This window comes from Leptopilina heterotoma, unplaced genomic scaffold, assembly GCF_015476425.1.
Source record: "Leptopilina heterotoma isolate Lh14 unplaced genomic scaffold, ASM1547642v1 Lhet_81, whole genome shotgun sequence".
In the NCBI taxonomy this organism is placed as follows: domain Eukaryota; kingdom Metazoa; phylum Arthropoda; class Insecta; order Hymenoptera; family Figitidae; genus Leptopilina; species Leptopilina heterotoma.
The window spans coordinates 3365651-3384016 of NW_025111185.1; the positions used below are offsets into that span (position 1 = coordinate 3365651).

The 18366-nt window shown below is 21.4% G+C and overlaps 1 protein-coding gene across 5 annotated transcripts in view; it reads right to left on the minus strand.

The window, feature by feature from the left end:
• The window catches only part of LOC122511255 (rhoGEF domain-containing protein gxcI-like), a 228536-nt gene that overhangs the window by 47723 nt on the left and 162447 nt on the right, over window positions 1-18366 (minus strand). For 4 of the 5 annotated variants that reach the window (XM_043626395.1, XM_043626396.1, XM_043626393.1 and 1 more), the window contains exon 9: window positions 16318-16424. In XM_043626395.1, coding sequence (XP_043482330.1) covers window positions 16318-16424 — 107 coding nt within the window. The remainder of the gene's footprint in view (window positions 1-16317; window positions 16425-18366) is intronic. The other variant, XM_043626397.1, reaches the window with a different exon arrangement.

Sequence of the window (18366 nt, forward strand, 5' to 3'; positions counted from 1 at the left end):
AAAATAATATTTGAAATTAGAAAATTTTTAAAAAATTATGATATTGTTTAATTTTTGGAATTTTTTCTAGGACAATGTATATAACATTTAATTATAGCGTTTCGAAACCAGTACCGGTTTCCTCATCAGAATTTATTTAATCTATAAAATAATAATACACTTATTCTTAATTTATTAATTTCTATACTTCTTCTTAATTTGTTAACTTTAAGTTTTTTTAAAAAGGAAATTACAATTTTTATTTTAAATATTTACATACCATCTATTCTAACAATTTTAATTCAAAACGTCAATTAAATGCTATACCTATAATATACATTTTCCTGTCCTAAAGAAAATGCACAAATTGAACAATATCAAATTTATTATATGAGACAAAACATCAATAGAAAAAACTTTTAAAAAATTATGATTAACACATCAATTTTCTTTATCATATGCTTTTTTCTATAACAGATTTCGTTTGACTGATCTAAAATATAAAAATTTGTCTCCTATTTATTTATAACAATATTAAATAAAATTGTTAATTTTAAAAAAATTATCATTAAGAAATAGGAAATACACCCCTTTTATGCAAAATTTATATTTCTCAATATCATAATATTGTTCACAAACTCATTCTTTTCTTTTGAAAAAAAACATTACATATCTTTTTCAAATTTTGAACATAGTTGAATTTTATAAGAATTTTTTTTTTAATAATTGAATTTATTCGGCAATCATTTGTAATTTCTCCAAAATTCAATTTTTTTTAGTGTTTTCAACAAAAATTTAAATTAAAAATTTTTTTAACTCTATTTTTTTTAAAATTGCTTTTTTTATTTAAGAATTCTTTCATTCTGTCTGTCCACACTTTAAAGTTAGTTTTTGTGTCTTTTTTTTCTTTTTCTTTAAAAAATATTGTTTGACAGATCGAAAAAATGCAGGTACTTTTTCATGATTTATAATAAAACAATATTTGAAATTAAAAAATATAAAAAAATTATGATTAACAAATAAATTTTGTTTATTATATGCTTTTTTCTATAACAAATTTTGTTTGACTGATCTAAATTATGCAAATTTTTCTCCCTTTTATTTATAAAATTATTTATAAAATTATTCGAAAACATCAATAACTTTTTTTTAAATAAATTTTTAATCAATATTATTTTTCCGTAGGAATTAAGAATTTCAAAAATTTCAAATTCAAATCTTTTTAAATTCAATAACTTATAAGAATATTTTTATAAAACATGAAGATAGCGATTGCTCCGAGTCGACCGAGTAATAAAATCATTGTTTTATATTATAAGAATATTATTACAGTAACTTTTTCAAAATTATTTTCATTTCAAACCAATTATTATTTTCTAGAATTTTTAATTATTTTTATGGAAATAATTGAATTCCTTAAAAGAATTTTATTATTTATAAAAATAATTGAATTATTGCGAAGAAATTTATAAAAAATTTGTAAATAATTGAATTCCTGAGAAATTTGTATTATTTATGAAAATAATTAAATGTTTGCGTACTATTTTTGGGAATTTGAAATTGATTTGAAAATAATTGAACTTTGGGGAAGAATTTTGTTATTTATAAAGATAATTGAGATTTTGACAAGAATTTTTTTTAAATTTGAAAAATAATTGAATTTTATAAGAAAAATTTTATCTTATCTTGAAAATAATTGAATTTCTGCAATTATATGTAATTTTTCCAAAATTGGATTTTTTTAGTGTTTTCAACAATAATTTGAATTACAAATTTTTAAATTCTAATATTTTGAAAATTGCTAATTTTATCCTAAAAATTGTTGTTAGTAGCAGTAATAATGATAATAATAATAATATTGCTATTACCGTATTAATTAAACATTCATTATTTAATTAAACTCCCAACATTTGAAAAAGCATTCATTACATTTGTAATTTGAGCCTAAATATTCCGAGGAGATCGATTTTACTTCACGAAACGAGAAACTCCATTAAACTTCTAACACATATATGAGTTATGTATATTGAACGCTTTCGAAAGCTTATATTCACTGGCTTGCAAGAAATTAGAAAAAGAAAGGTCGTCTATCATTTAGAAAGATTCGATTGTTTCTTAACATTTAATCATTTGGATACGTCTTCAGTTTAATATACCTACTTCACAGAAAAAACAATAATAAAATCTTAAAGTGAAAAAAAATTCAGGTCTTTTCAAAAATTATATTAAAAATATTATTTTTATAACTCAAGTTTTTTAAAGAGTTTTATTGAAATTTTTAAAAATAATTGAATTTTCATCATATTAATTCAATTTATTTTTTTAAATTTAACTTTATATATGTAAATATGTTAAAAATTTAACTTTATTTATGTAAATATGTTAAAACTTTAACTTTATGTATGTTTAAAGTAGTTTGCCCTTAAAGTTTCTTCTCCAAAGTTTAATTATTTTCAAAAATTTTAATAAAATTTTTGGCAAGATTTCAATTATTTTCATAATTCTCCTTAATTCAATGATTTTCAATATCTTCTGCTTTAATAAAATTTTCTAAAATAATTCAATTATTTAGTAAAATACTTTTTAGGAATTCAATTATTTTCCATAAATTATTTTAAAAAAATTTTCATATAATTTGTTTACTAGAATTTAATAATTATTTTTAATGCATTTTTAAATAAATTTCTTGTAAAAATTTAATTTATTTCAAAGATTTTAATTAAATTCAATTCTTTTCAGTATCTACTATAGGTACCAATAAAATTTCCCAAAAGAATTCAATTATTTAAAAAGATTTTTATTAAATTCTTCGGGAGAATTTAATTATTTTTATAAATATAATAAAATTCTTTTCAGGAATTCAATTATTTTTAAAAATTTTTAATAAAATTCTTGGCAAAATTTTAATTATTTTCAAAAATCTACTATTTTAATAACATTTTTTAAACGAAATTAATTATTTAAAAACATTTTAATAACATTCTACGCAAACATTTAATTATTTTCATAAATAATAAAATTTTCTTAAAGGAATTTCATTATTTTCATAAATAATAAAATTTATCGCAAAATTTAAATTATTTTTTATACCTACAATAATTCTAATCAAATTTCTCGAAAAATGTAATTATTCTTAAAAATTTTATTCAAATTCGTCAAAAGATTTAAATTATTTAAAAATTTGTTAATTTTGATTGATTTCTTTATGAGATTCCAAGTTTAAGAAACATTCAATTGTTCAATAAATTATTTATTTTTGTATTTATATAGTTCAATTCTCGTAGAATTTTTTAATAAATATTGATTTAAAAATGAATTTTAATTAAAATTTTGGATACAATTGAATATGAGCGCTTCAATGCAACAACTCGTTAGACAAACGAATTGTTGCATTGGAGCGCTCATATTAAAACATTGTAGAATGGATTTTTAGAAATAATTAGATTTTGAAAAGATTTCAAATTAAAATTTTTGAAAATCAAAATTTTTCATACTTTTAATTCTCAATTCTGTAGAATTATTTTTTTTCAAAAAATTTAATGGAATTTTTTTAATAATTATTTGTAGTTTTTATTTTCTAATATTATATTTAATTGAAGGATTTCAGAGTAATAAAAATTTCATAAAATTGAATTGTAAACAATAGGATTAGAAAATTCTCAAAGAACTTTTTCGAAAATTGTTAAAAATAATTGATTTGAAGAAGAATTTTAGTTAAATATTCTAGAAAATAATAATTGAATTGAAATGATAAAAAAATTTGATAAAAGTTATAGTAACAATATTTTTATAATATATAAATATAAAATAATGATTTTATCACTCGGTCATCTTTAATAATTATTATAAAACATGAAGAAAGCGATTACTGATGTTTTATAATAATATTCTTATCATAGTTATTGAATTTCATAGGTTATAATTTGAAATCTTTAAAACTTTTAATTCGTATGGAAAAATAATAATGATAAATAAATAAATGTCATAGAACATTTTGTTGAGTATTTAATAATTTTTAGAGTGAATCGGAATATTCTTTAGGGTCAGGGAAAAAGTGAAAATTTTGTCTAGAAATCAAAGAAAAACAAAACTAAATTTTTGTGGCAACCCTGATTTAAAACAATTGCAAACAATTGAATAATTACACCATTTTTGTTTTCAAATAAATCAAACAAATTTTATTATCAAAATGCATATTAGAAGAGAATTAAAAGTGTAATAATAGTAATAAATTTAATTAGTACGTTTTACATATTGTGGTTGAATTGTTGAACATTCCATTTCTAATTCCGTAAAATTTGAATTTCACTCAGAATTCAAAATCGTGTAACCTAATCTAATATTAATTAACATCAACAAGTGTAGTGAGTATTTACTCTAGTATTTATTCCATTATAATTTATTCATTGCATTTTAGAGGAATTAAAAAAATTGAAACTATTCTTTTGTGTGTATAAGACAAAAATACATATAAAGAGCAACAGTTTTTAGTATGGCATGTATCTATTTTTATGAATCAATTTCCCAGTGATTGTATTGTTAATTGCGTTAATCAATATTGAGGCGATTGATGAGCAGCTTATTGTATGATTAAGTATCTTATCTATTATTGGGAAGTCGTGTCTGACCCATTTTGGCTTTAGTTCGTCCTGTTCACGCTAGATAGGAATTTAATCAATGTTTGCTTTCATATACGAAAGAGAAATTATAAATTTTAATTAGACATGACTTATTACTTCACTTCGTATATCATCCACGCATTTTATCATTTTCTAAAGAGGAAGAGGAAAATTGCAAAACATTCTTTTTTCATTTTCAATTTCAATTACTTTTGATTGTTAAAAAAATAAATCCGATATTTAATTTTTTTTCATCAGTGTTTAATTTTTACTTACAACTATTATTGGAGAGAGGGACTTCAATTTTTCTAATTGAACTAGCAACAGCGCGGCCAACTTCTTCCTACCTTTTTAAATAAAATTAACAATTTTAAAAATAATATAATTTAAAAATTTTCTAATTTAAATTTTTGTTGAAAACACTAAAAAAATTCAATTTTCGAGAAATTACTAATAATTGCAGAAATTCAATTATTTTAAAAGAAAAAAATTCTTATAAAATTCAACTATGTTCAAAATTTGAAAAACATCCCAATTATCTTTATAAATAACAAAATTCTTTTCCAAAGTCCAATTATTTTCATAAATGTCAAAAAAATTCTTGCTCTAATTTCAATTATTTTCAAAAAATTTTCTAATTTCAATGATTTTCAATATCTACTATTTTAATAAAATTTCCCAAAAAGAATTTAATTATTTTAAAAAAATTTTAATAAAATTGTATGCAAACATTTAATTATTTTCATAAACAATAAAAATTTCACGGAAATTCAATTATTTTCATAAATAATACATTTTTTTTAAGGAATTCAATTATTTTCATAAAAAATAATTTAAAATTCTAGAAAATAATAATTTAATTAAAATGATGAAAATAATTTTGATGATGTTAGAGTAACAATATTCTTATAATATAAAATAATTATTTTGTTTAATTTAAAAAAAGGTTTGAATTTGAAATTTTTGAATGTCCCTGTGGAAAATCCTGTTCCAAAAATAAGAATAAAAATAGAAATTGTGCAAATATTTTTCTTCTTTTTCTAAAACAAAATAATAATTTCATTAAAAAAATTGAGATTCATTAAGAAAAATAATACAAAATGAATAAATTTCCTATTTCTTAATCACAGTTGTTTAACAATTTTCAAATTTTGTTTAGAAGTAAAGAACAAAAATTTGCATAATTTCAATTTGACAAAACATAATATTTAACAAAATTTTAGTCTTTTAATGAAAAGAAGTGAAAAAAATTCTGATGATTTCTAATTGTCATTACAATTTTGAATTAATTATAATATAAAAATAATTATTCTTCGTATTTCATTCTTTCATTCTGTCTGTCCACACTTTGAAGTTAGTTTTTGTGTATGCTTTTGTTTTTTCTATTTCTTTAAAAAATATTGTTTGACAAATCGAAAGTAGGGTATTTTTCTATGATTTATAATAAAATAATATTTATAATTAGAAAATATAAAAAAATTATGATTAAAAAATAAATTTTGTTTAATATGAACTTTTTTCTATAACAAATTTTGTTCGACTGATCTAAATTATGCAAATTTTTCTCCTTTTTATTTATAAAAAATATTGTTAAATGTTAAAAAATTATAATTAAGAAATAGGAAATATATCCATTTTATGCATAATTTATATTTCTCAATAACAAATGAGTTCAGAAACTCATTCTTTTCTTTCACTAGCTCCTCCGACGGCCGCAAGCGGCCGTCTACGGTGCTAGTTTTAATATGTCCATTGTCCAAGTCCATTATTTCATTAATAATAATATTCAAATTTTTTCAGTTAATAATTTGCTTATTTATATTTGAAATGTTGACGTTTTTTTGACAATGCAAAATAAGATTTATTAGAAGTACTTTCTCTTAACAAAAATAAAATTTATATATTCGCGCTCTTTTTAAATAACATACGACTGCAGCGCCACCATCACATGTACAAACAATTTTAAAAACACCCTTCTATTAAGATTTTACATTCTCATTGCCCATTCTTTACTTCGATACTTTTCGATACATTCGACCTTTCCACTCCATGTCTTTTTTAAGAAAGGATTACACATTACAAATTTTAATTGAAAATGAAATTAAAACTTTAAAATTTTTAGAAAATTAAGGAAAAAATTTTACTCAAAAATATGTTCTGTTACATTTATTTACGAATTTCTTTAATTGTAAAATTATTCAAAAACATCAATAACTTTTTTTTAAAACTATTTTCATTATATTTCAAATCAATTATTATTTTCTACAATTTTTAATAATTTTTTATGAAAATGATTGAATTCCTTAAAAAAAATTTTATTATTTATAAAAATAATTGAATTAATGCAAAGGAGTTTATAAAAAATTTGTAAATAATTGAATTCCTGAGAAATTTTTATTATTTATAAAAATAATTAAATGTTTGCATACTATTTTTGTGAATTTGAAATTGATTTGAAAATAATTGAACTTTGGGGAAGAATTTTGTTATTTATAAAGATAATTGAGATTTTGACAAGAATTCTTTTTAAATTTGAAAGATAATTGAATTTTATAAGAAAAATTTTATCTTATCTTGAAAATAATTGAATTTCTGCAATTATTTGTAATTTTTCCAAAATTGGATTTTTTTAGTGTTTTCAACAAAAATTTGAATTACAAATTTTGAAATTCTAGTATTATTAAAATTGCTAATTGAGGGACAGGAAAAGTGAATGAATGAAATAACATTCAAATTATTAGTAGTACAGAATTTCAAAAAATATATAGAAAATTTAAGATTTGAAATGAATAGAAAGAATGTTGAGATTAAAATATTCTCAAAACTCTTTATAAAAAATATTAGAACATGTTCAAGGTAAAATTCTGTTTCATAGGAAATATTCCAGTCATATCACATAGAAGAAATCGTAAAAGGATATTGATTTTATACTTGCGTTTGATCAACCTTTCGTTAAATTCACCATACTTTTTTATTGTAAACCTCCTAGTTCACAAAGAGGCTCTATAGCAATTTATCAATCAATAGTTATGTATCGAAAATCGTTAAAAATTCAGTTGTAAAATTCTCGTTTCTTAGGTCTCGAAAATAAATTAACTGATAAAATATTGCTAATAATGATGATAATAACAACAACCTAGATTCATTTGATGTGTATAACAATGCCCTAAGATAGTATAACTAGTTTGGTATATACCTTAATTATTCCTTAACGTGAGAATTGCAACATCTGGATTTTGCATCTTATATATTCGACTATAATGAAAAGCACAAAGCAAACGGAATTTTAAATTATTCATGAAATCAATGATAAAAAAATCTTTTCATTCGATTGAGATGAATGACAGAAGAAATGGTATTTCGTAAACTAATATCGATATACTTTTTCTGCAACTAAAATGTCAGGAGGAAAGAAAAATATAAATGTGTTTGTGTGTGCCGTAAAAGATGTTGTAAAAAAAAGTCTTCTCACGCCTTCTAGATTATTTCTCAACAGCAAACTCTAATCGCTTCTTTCCATGCTAGAAATACTTCTTCTAAAAGTGGAAGCTTGTTGAAAAATAGCTTCCACAGTTTTATGCGTATGGCTTTGATAAAGTTATTCCCATCATCTTGATTATACTCTCTCAAAAAGAAAAATGTTCCGAGAATTGTGGATTTCTTTCTTAATACCGTAACTATAAATTCCAACACTTCATATCGAATATTTATTGTTACTTGTTAGATCAGTTAACGATTTTACCAGACTATTTTTTTTTTATAATTTACTTTACCCGGTTGGAAAATTTTTAACAAAATGTTAAGAAAAATTTTCTAGAATGTTTCTAAGAAATAATTCTGTTATGAAGAACTTTTTCGACTGAGTAGGACAGAAAACAACTCTTTAGAACAGCGTTAGCAGGGTTGCCACAAAAAATTAATTTAGTTTTTCCGTTTTCCCTGACTTTTCCCTGATTTCCAGACTTTTTCCTGACCCTAAAGAATATTCTAATTCACTCTATAAATTATTAGATACTCAAAAAACTGTTCTATTACATTTATTTATAAATTTCTTCAATTGTAAAATTATTCAAAAACATCAATAGCTTCTTTTTTAAATAAATATTTAATCATTATTATTATTCCATAGGAAATCAGATTTTCGAAAAAAATTCAAATTCAAACCTTTATGAAATTCAACAACTTATAAGTTGAATATTATTATCCGAGTCTTCGACTCAGAGTGATTGATATCTTCACGTTTTATAATAATTTAAATTTATAAAATATATATCCTTCGCTAGAATTCAATTTTTTTTACAACTAATAAAACTTTTCACATGAATTCAATTATTTAAAAAAATATAATAAAATTCGTTGTAAGAATTCAATTACTTTCATAAATAATAAAATTTTTCATAGGATTTCAATTATGTTTAATACAATTTTAAATAAATTCCTCGAAATATGTAATTATTTTCAAAATTTCTTGCAAGAATTCAATTACATTTAATAAATAATGAAATTTTTCGTTGAAATTCAAATATTTTCAAAATCTACTATTTTAATAAAATTTCTCAAAAAATTCAACTATTTAAAAAAAATGTAATAAAATTTGTTTTTTGTTGCAGGAATTCAATTATATTCATAAATAATACATTTTTTACAGGGTTTCAATTATTTAAAATAATTGATATAATGCTATTAATATTCAAATTTTATTAGAAAATTCTACGAGAATTCAATTATTTAAATATAAAAATAAATAATTTATTGAATAATTGGATGATTTTTAAAATTGAATTCTCATGAAACAAATTTTTAAATAATTGAATTCTTTCGACGAAATTTAATAAACTTTTTTTTAAAAAAAAAACCTTTTTCGAGAAATTCGATTAAAATTGTATTAAAAATAATTGAAATTCTGCGATGAGTTTTATTATTTTTTAAAATAATTAAATTCTACAAAGAATTTTATTATTTATCAGGGTGGATACATGTCAGTAAAGTCAGGGAAATGTCAGTAAAACAAAATTTTTGTCAGTAAAGTCAGAGAAAAAAATTTTTTGTCAGGAATATCTTTAAAATTGAGATTTTTTCGACTTATTTTCAAAACTTGCGACTTTCCCCGACTTTTATTACAAAAATTTCGAAAAATTAACATATATTTTTAAGTATTAAATGTAACTCATTTCGATTTTCATTGTGCGAAAAATAACTATATAATCAAATTTTTCAAAAATTATTTTTGAATCATTTTTCCCTTTAAATTTTAGAAATATACAATTAAAAAGATTTTGAGTAATTAAAATTTTGTAAAATTTAATTGAAAATAGTTAATTTTTAAGTATTTGTTAGAATTTCTGAAAATCAACTTTTGAAAAATTTTAATTGCAAATTTTCAAAATAATTGAATTGTTAAAAATTTTAATGAAAAATCTTTAAATGTAAATTTAAAAATGAAAATTAATGAAAATAGCTTCTAATTTTTTAAAATTGAGTATTTTCAGTACTTTCAATTATATATTTCCGAAAATTCAAGTACCTACATACAAAAAATAATAACATTTTAGAATTATTTTTAACATTTTGGTGAAAAAAATCATGTTCAAAATATTTCATTAAAATTCATCAAAAAATTAATTAGTTTTTTTAAATAATACAAAAACTCTTCTAAGAAATTCAATTGTTTTCGAAAAATTATATTAAAATATTTTTAAAAACTACTTAATTCTTATAATTTTTTATCATAATTTTTAAGATTTAATTATTTTCGAATATAGCAAATAAAAATTTAATTTTCGAACTCATTTAAATTTCGTTGAAATCATGGTCATATTTATAATTAAAATTCTTCAAAAATTTGATTATTTTTATTTTTTGAAAATATTATAAACTTTCATATTTTCCTGTGAAAAGAATTTTGTCGGGGAAAATAATTTTAAGGTCAATAAATTGTCAGGGGAATCGATAAACTGAAACTTGTGACCTCGTTGTTTATGAAAATAATTTAATTATTGTCAAGATATTTATAAAAAAAATTTGTCAATAGTTGAATTCCCGTGAAATGTTTATTATTTATGAAAAATAATTTAATTTTTGCTTAGAATTTTATCAACACTGTTTTCAATAATAATTGAATTCTTTTTTGAAAAATTTTATTAAAATAGTACCTGGTACTTTAATAAAATTCCCTGACTTTTCCCTGACCTGTGGCAACTCTTGTTAGTAAAAAAAAGAGATTATCACAACATGATGAGAAAGTATAATTTCGATAGTAGGCTTTAACCTACTTAAAGCTAGAATGTTAAAGTTATTTGCTGAAAATCTTGCGAGAAGCAATATTTATCTTTTAAAACTTTTAAAACCGGGAGATAACAGCGGATATAGAGAATAACCAAGATTTATGGATTTCATAACAATGAAAAATGGATAAAATTATCTCTTATTCGGTTGTTGAGCTTTAATACTAATTATAGAATTTCTAGAGAGGACCTAATTTGAATTTAGTTTTCGAGTGCACAGGGAAAAGAAAAGAGTCGCATTCTTATTTTAAACTATGATAAAAAATTGAAAAATTTGCAACTTTTAGTAGACACACGTTGTTCGCTGAGTAGAAGCATTTCTTTCTCTTGGGAAATACTCACTCTCTACTCTCTAGTCAGTACGATGTCTTGAAGCGTTTCAACTTGAAGCAGATTGCAGAAATGACCTTCGCACTTCTAGTGAAATGGATTCTGCCGGAAATCTAGTTTGGATCGAGTCGCCAGAGTAAATGCGGCAACGTCAACTGGAACGGTCATGTAACTTGGGGTCACTTATTCTAGTTGAAACAGCCGACGCGCTTAAAGCGGAAGTTGTTGAAAATGGATTATCGATTAAACTTTTACGTTAGAAACTTTCTCGACAGTTTTGACGAATTGACAATTAATGACACAATATTGACGAAACGATAATTAAACCAAGTTATATAAAATTTTTATTCTACCTCATCAATTATATAATAGGATAACTGAAATTTAGACCATTTTTTACCTATTCAAAAGAATATAGGAGAATATTGGAGAATATTGGAAGAAATTCTACAATTTTAGTCAGAAGTTTGCATATTTTCTAAGCGAACTTGAAAAAGTAGTTAAAACTATTAATACGACTTTACATAGTTATTTCAATTGTTTTGAAACTAGAATAGTTTAGAAGAACCTTATAGCTGTAGTTTAAATTTCCTTTCTTCTTCTTCAAGAAATTTTAATAATAATGGTTAATATAAGTTATTTTTAAATAAACTTGTGAAACTAAATTTTTTTCATTCATTGCATCTAAAGTGTACAAAAAAAAGAAACAAAGAAATATAATATTTATTTTATATGAATTATAATGTAATTGTAAACAAATATTTTCCATTATCCCTTAAAATTAAAACATTTTAGATGAAGACAGTTGCAATTTTCAGAATTAATTAAAATTTCAGAAGGTTTTAAACTAAAATTTTAGAAAATTTCAATCGTTTCGAAAAAATTAGTAATATTTAATTATTTCCTTACAAAATTGTTTTGGTTAAAAATAATTTTATTCACATGTCTTAAAAATGTAGGGTTTCTAACAAATTTTACTTCAATTTTCTAAAGTTATTTGAATTTTAAAAAACTTTTCTATTAAAGAATTATAGACTTAATAAAATTTTGTGAAATTGAGTTAAAAATTATTAAATTTGTTGAAGAATTTCATTAGGTAAAATTTTTTTAAAACATCGATTTTTCATTTAAAAATCAATCGAAGTTTAATTTAATAATTGAAAAATAATTGAATTTACAAATAATTCTCCTTAAAAAACGATTTTTTAAAGAATTTTAATTTTATAATCGAAAAATAATTGAATTATAGAAACAAATTTGTAATAAAATCGACTTTTAAAAGAATTTTACTTGGAAATTAATTACATTTTACTAAAAATTTCCCAAAAAATAAATTTTTGAGATAATTCTAATTTAATAATTGAAAAATAATTGAATTATCCCAAAAATGTTTCGAAAAAATTGATATTTCAAAGAATTTTAATTTAATAATTAAAAAATTATTAAATTTTACAAATAATTCTCCTAAAAAATTGATTTTTTAAAGAATTTTAATTTAATAATTGAAAAATAATTGAATTTTACAAATAATTCTCCTAAAAAATTGATTTTTTAAAAGAATTTTAATTAAATAAATGAAAAATAATTGAATTTTACAAACAATTCTCCTAAAAAATTGATTTTTTAAAAGAATTTTAATTAAATAAATGAAAAATAATTGAATTTTACAAACAATTCTCCTAAAAAATTGATTTTTTAAAGAATTTTAATTTCATAATTAAAAAATGCTGTTTATACTATTAATACGACTTTGCATAGTTATTACAATTGTTTTGAAACTGGAATAGTTCAAAAGAATCTTATAGCTGTAGTTTAAATTTCCTTTTTTCTTCTTCAAAGAAATTTTAATAATAATGCTTCTAATTTATTTTTAAATAAACTTGCAAAACAAAAGTTTTTCCATTCATTGCACCTAAAATGCACAAAAAGAAAGAAATTAAGAAACAAAGAAATATAAATTTATTTTATACGAATTTTAATGTAATTGGAAACAAAGATCTTTCATTATCCCCTTTTCGGAAAATATCACGGATGAAAACATGTCTGTCAACTTTATTAAACCACCTGAATATTTGAATCATCTCCTCTCTCCTCTATATATATAGACGGGTAGACATTTCCTCTACTTTTTAATTTTCTTTTTCATTCGTTTCAAAAATTTGTTCACGAGCGAAACTCCGCTTCTATTACTTTGCAAACTTTAGAGTTTGAAAACAAAGTTTTCCAAAAATTGTTAATTAAAGTTTATAAATTTCCCCTTACACAGCAAATAAATATAATAATTAATATTTATATATTCCAAGAGTAATTAATGTCAGAGTTTTGAATAAATAAAAAATAAAGTAGGTCAAGTTAATATTAACAATTATTAAACAAATATTATGATATTTTACTTACAAAATTGTAATGTACACATTTTTTAAAAATGTAAAAGTAAAAAATCCAAACAAAAAAAGTTGTCTAGTTTACTTTAATGACATTGTTTTGCGTCATTGTGGAGTTTTTTCACGTAAATTTGACTAAAATTCTATTAAAATTTAAAATTGTATAGAATTTTTTTGACAGCGAATTTTTGTTCCTTGTACTACGAGAATTATACAAATACGACTTGAATATTTGAATAACATTGTGAATAGACGAAACTTAATGACGCATTCTCTTTAGCAACGACTATCGAGAAAATGATTACACGTTCGCCAATATCCTGGAACGTTTCACAGAATTCTCCATCCGCCCCGTTTAAACTTTTCGCTAAATTGTCCTTTTTTCCTGTCACTCGTGTCACTCCAATACGCAGCACCATTAATCGTCCAGGATTTTCGATTGATCGAGCGCGTTAGATACTTATGAATTTATGACGGTTATTAGTCACTGTGTCAAACAAGCTGTTATCAGACATTAACCAATCGACGTTATATCTCCATCAATAAACTAAGTGCGGATTTCACATGAAGGTGCGCATAAATCAAAACAATATAACTTTATTACATCATCGGGGGAGTGTTCAGAAGAAGGTTTAAACAAGGTCCAAGAATAATGTGCCCCTGCATTTTCAATGACAGAATCTTTCAACTCATCATGAACTAGAAACACAAAACTTCCTTTTTTCCCTCAATTCATTAATTATTCACTACTTGCAACTACTTGTTTAGCGAGAGAGTGTGTTTTCCGTTTATTTATAATTTACAGAGTGTTTGCTGAAAACGTACTATACGATTTTTCAACTTCCTTTTTTCTGCTTGCTACACATAAAGTTTCCATTTCAAACGGAAATAAAAGGACGAATTTAAAATAAGTAGGTAGATTAAAATGTAGTTATACTAATACAAGTTTGCCGCAAAAAATTGATTTTCTTCTTTTCTGATTTCCAGACATTTTTCCTGATTTGTATAACAAAATTCAAGGTTCAATCATAAAAAAGATATCATTTTTAGAAGCAAAAATTGGATTTAAAACTTTAAGGGTTTTTTATTATTTTAAAAATTAAATTTACGTCCTTCGATTATTTTCGAAAATTACAATAAAAAACAAAATTCAATTATTTTTAACAGAATTTTAGAAAATTTCAATTATTTCAAAAGATTTCAATTTTCAATTTAAGGTCCCGATCAACGAAACGATTTGGAAATTAAATTAATTTTGATACAATTTGGATTTTTCAATACTTGTAAAATTCAATTATTTCTCAATTATGAAATTAAATTCTTTTTAGAAACAAATTTTTTCTAATTTTTTTTTTTAAATTCAATTATTTTTCAATTTATAAATAAAATTGTTTTTAAATTAAATTATTTTAAATTAAGAAATTAAAATTATTCCAAAAGTCGATTTTTTGTAAAAATTTTTATAGAATTAAATTATTTTTCAATTATTAATTTAAAATTCTTTGAAAAATTAATTTTTTAGGAAAATTCTTAGTAAAATTTAATTATTTTTCAAATTATTAAATTAAAATTCTTTAAAAATCGATATTCCTAGAAAAATTGTTTGTAAAATTAAATTATTTTTCAATTAATAAATATTAAAATTCTTCCAAAAATCGATTTTTTATGAAAATTATTTGTAAAATTCAATTATGTTTCATTATTGAATTTAAATTCTTTGAAAAATCGATTTTTTAGGAAAATTATTTGTAAAATTCAATTATGTTTCAATTATTAAATTAAGATTCTTTTAAAAATTGATTTTTTTAGGAAAATTCTTCGTAAAATTCAATTACATATTTTTCAATTATTAAATTTAAATTCATTAAAAAAATAATTTTTTAGGAAAATTCTTAGTAAAATTTAATTATTTTTCAATTATTAAATTAAAATTTTTTAAAAATCGATATTCTTAGGATAATTGTTTGTAAAATTCAATTATTTTTCAATCATTTTATATTCAAATTCTTTGATATTCGATTTTTTAGGAAAATTTTTTGGAAAATTTAATTATTATTGAATCGTTAAATTAAAATACTCTCAAAAATCTTTAGTAAAATTCAATTATTTTCCAAATATTAAATTTAAATTTTTTGTAAAATTTGTGAGCAATATTCAATTTATTTTCAATTCCTCGTTCAATTCTTAAGTTAAAATTCCAATGATTTTTTTAAGGAAAATCGTTGTTTTAAAAAGTTCCTTATGAAATTCTTCAACAAATTTATTAATTTTTAACTCTATTTTACAAAATTTAGTTAATTTTATAATTCACGAATAAAAATATTTTTTAAAATTGAAATAACTTTCAAAAATTGAAATAAAATTTGTCAGAAACCCTAAATTTTTTTTAGAAATTGGAATTTTCTGAAATTTGGTTTTGAAGAATTTTATAATTATTATTGATTTACCGAAATAAAAAAAACAAGTTATATTGTTTTAAAATTCATAGTAATTTAAAAGTTTTTAATGTTAAAAAAATTCAAGAATAATTTAAGTTTTAAAGTTTGTCTAAAAATATTTTTTAACACTAAAATCCATAATTTTTGTTGTAATTCTAAAAATTTGATATTTTTCACTACTTTTTTTTTAAAATTCCCTGAAATTTTCCTGATTAGTGACAACCCTGTAATAGTAACTATTTTTAAATCTACGCAATTACTGAAAATATTGGCAAAAACTCACCGTCATCTCGGAACAAGGATGGTCGATGAAAGTCAGTTCCGATTCCTCATCAGTTAACAGGACGCTGACCGTTTTTTCACCAGACTCGTCGTCTGAAACACATATTGCTACAAACTATACCAAAAACTCTAAGTACATTCATAAATTTTAAAAAATGAATTATGATTTGATAACAAAATTTAATGAAAAAAAAGGACGCGCAATATATGATTATGAATGTAATAAAAAGCATGCCTGTTTTTATGGTAGAAAATTGTAATTTTACTGTAGAAATGAATAAAAGAATCGTGTAAAGGTCATGGCGTATAAAAAATGTCAAAAATCCACCAAACTTACACTTAGTTTTTTTTTAAACAAGAAATGAAGTCACTATAACTTTCAAAATGAAACATATTATGCATTTTTTAATATCAAGGTTTCCTCATAAAATGAAGTAAATAGACTTTTAAGTTGACATTTATGAGGCAATAATTTTGTAGGTAATATAAGCTCAAAATTAATTGAAAATTAATAAGTAATATATGAAAAATATTTACTCCGTCACATCATTAGAGACAAAAATAATAAATTATTTCTAACAACATTTTTCTCTCAATATTATAATTATTGACTTTATTTATTTCACAAAATAATATTTCTGCTAAAAGTTCATATTTGTTTACTAATATATAGTAAATTCAACAAGTATGTAAATTTTAATGAGTATACTGATAAATATTAATATGCTCATATATGTTCGGAATAATAAAACATTTTATTCATCATACCTGTCATAAATAAAGTAATTTCCTTAAAATGAAAATAAATTTATTATTCGCGTTATATTTTTACGATCGTTATAAAAATACCCTGTATCCCTGTATTTCTAAAAAATATATTTTTAAATAAAACTATATCACTTTAAAAATACGGTTTTAATGGGAACTTTTGTTAAAAGTACGATTTTTACGTCTATGGTTTTGTAATAGTATTTAGTTTGGAGAAAAGTCGTTGGAAGAGGCATTAGAGTTAAGTTACGAGTTTAAAAGAGTTTTTTTTCAAAGGATTCGTTTCAACTGTTACATAAACGAAACGTGCCTCTGAATATACCTAATTTTAGTATCCAATTGCTTGGAATGGTCAAACCATTTATTTAAGTTTTTTTCTCTCAAAATATATACAATTCTTTTCCTTGAATTATATTTATATATAAAAGGAAAATATGTAGGATATAATATTTATAAAATATCTGCGGTTTTTTTTTTGAGAATTACTCATCCGTGTACCTACACATTTTGTGACATAAAAATTCTTCTCATTAAATTACAATGTAGTTTGCTTAAATAACTTTCGGGATGAATTTTTAAAGTGCTGGATGGCGGAAATTTCCGTTTTAGTAACGGCAGTATAAAGTTTATATACTAGGATATGTTGTACGTTGTCACCTGAGTTATAGACTGAAATCTAAACTTGTCCAATTTTGACACAAAACATATAAACATCAAAATTTACTGCATGTATTTTGTGTCTCTATAATTGCTTCTAAAAGCAATTCTAAACTTTTTCCTAATTTACAGGCAAAATTTTGATTTTTTCCCTGACGCTAAAAAATATTCTGATTCACTCTAAAAATGATCAGATACTCAAAACTGTAACTTATTCAAAATTATTTTCATCATTTCAATTCAATAATAATTATTATTCAGAAATTCTTCCATTAAATACTTATACATATATTAGAAAATAAAAACTACAAATAATTTTTAAAATATTCAATTAAACTTTTTATTTATTCATAATTAAACATTTTCAAAATTCAATTATCTAAAATTTTAACTATAATTCATTTTTAAATCAATTTTTATAAAAAATTCTACGAGAATTCAATTATTTAAATACAAAAATGAAAAATTCACTGAATAATAAGTTTCTTAAAACTAAATTCCCATAAAGAGTTTATTACTTATGAAAATAATTGAATTTTTATAAAGAATTTTATTAAAATTCTTGAAAATATAGTTGAATTTTTGCTAAGAATTTCATTACTTTCCGAAATAATTGAATCGTGTA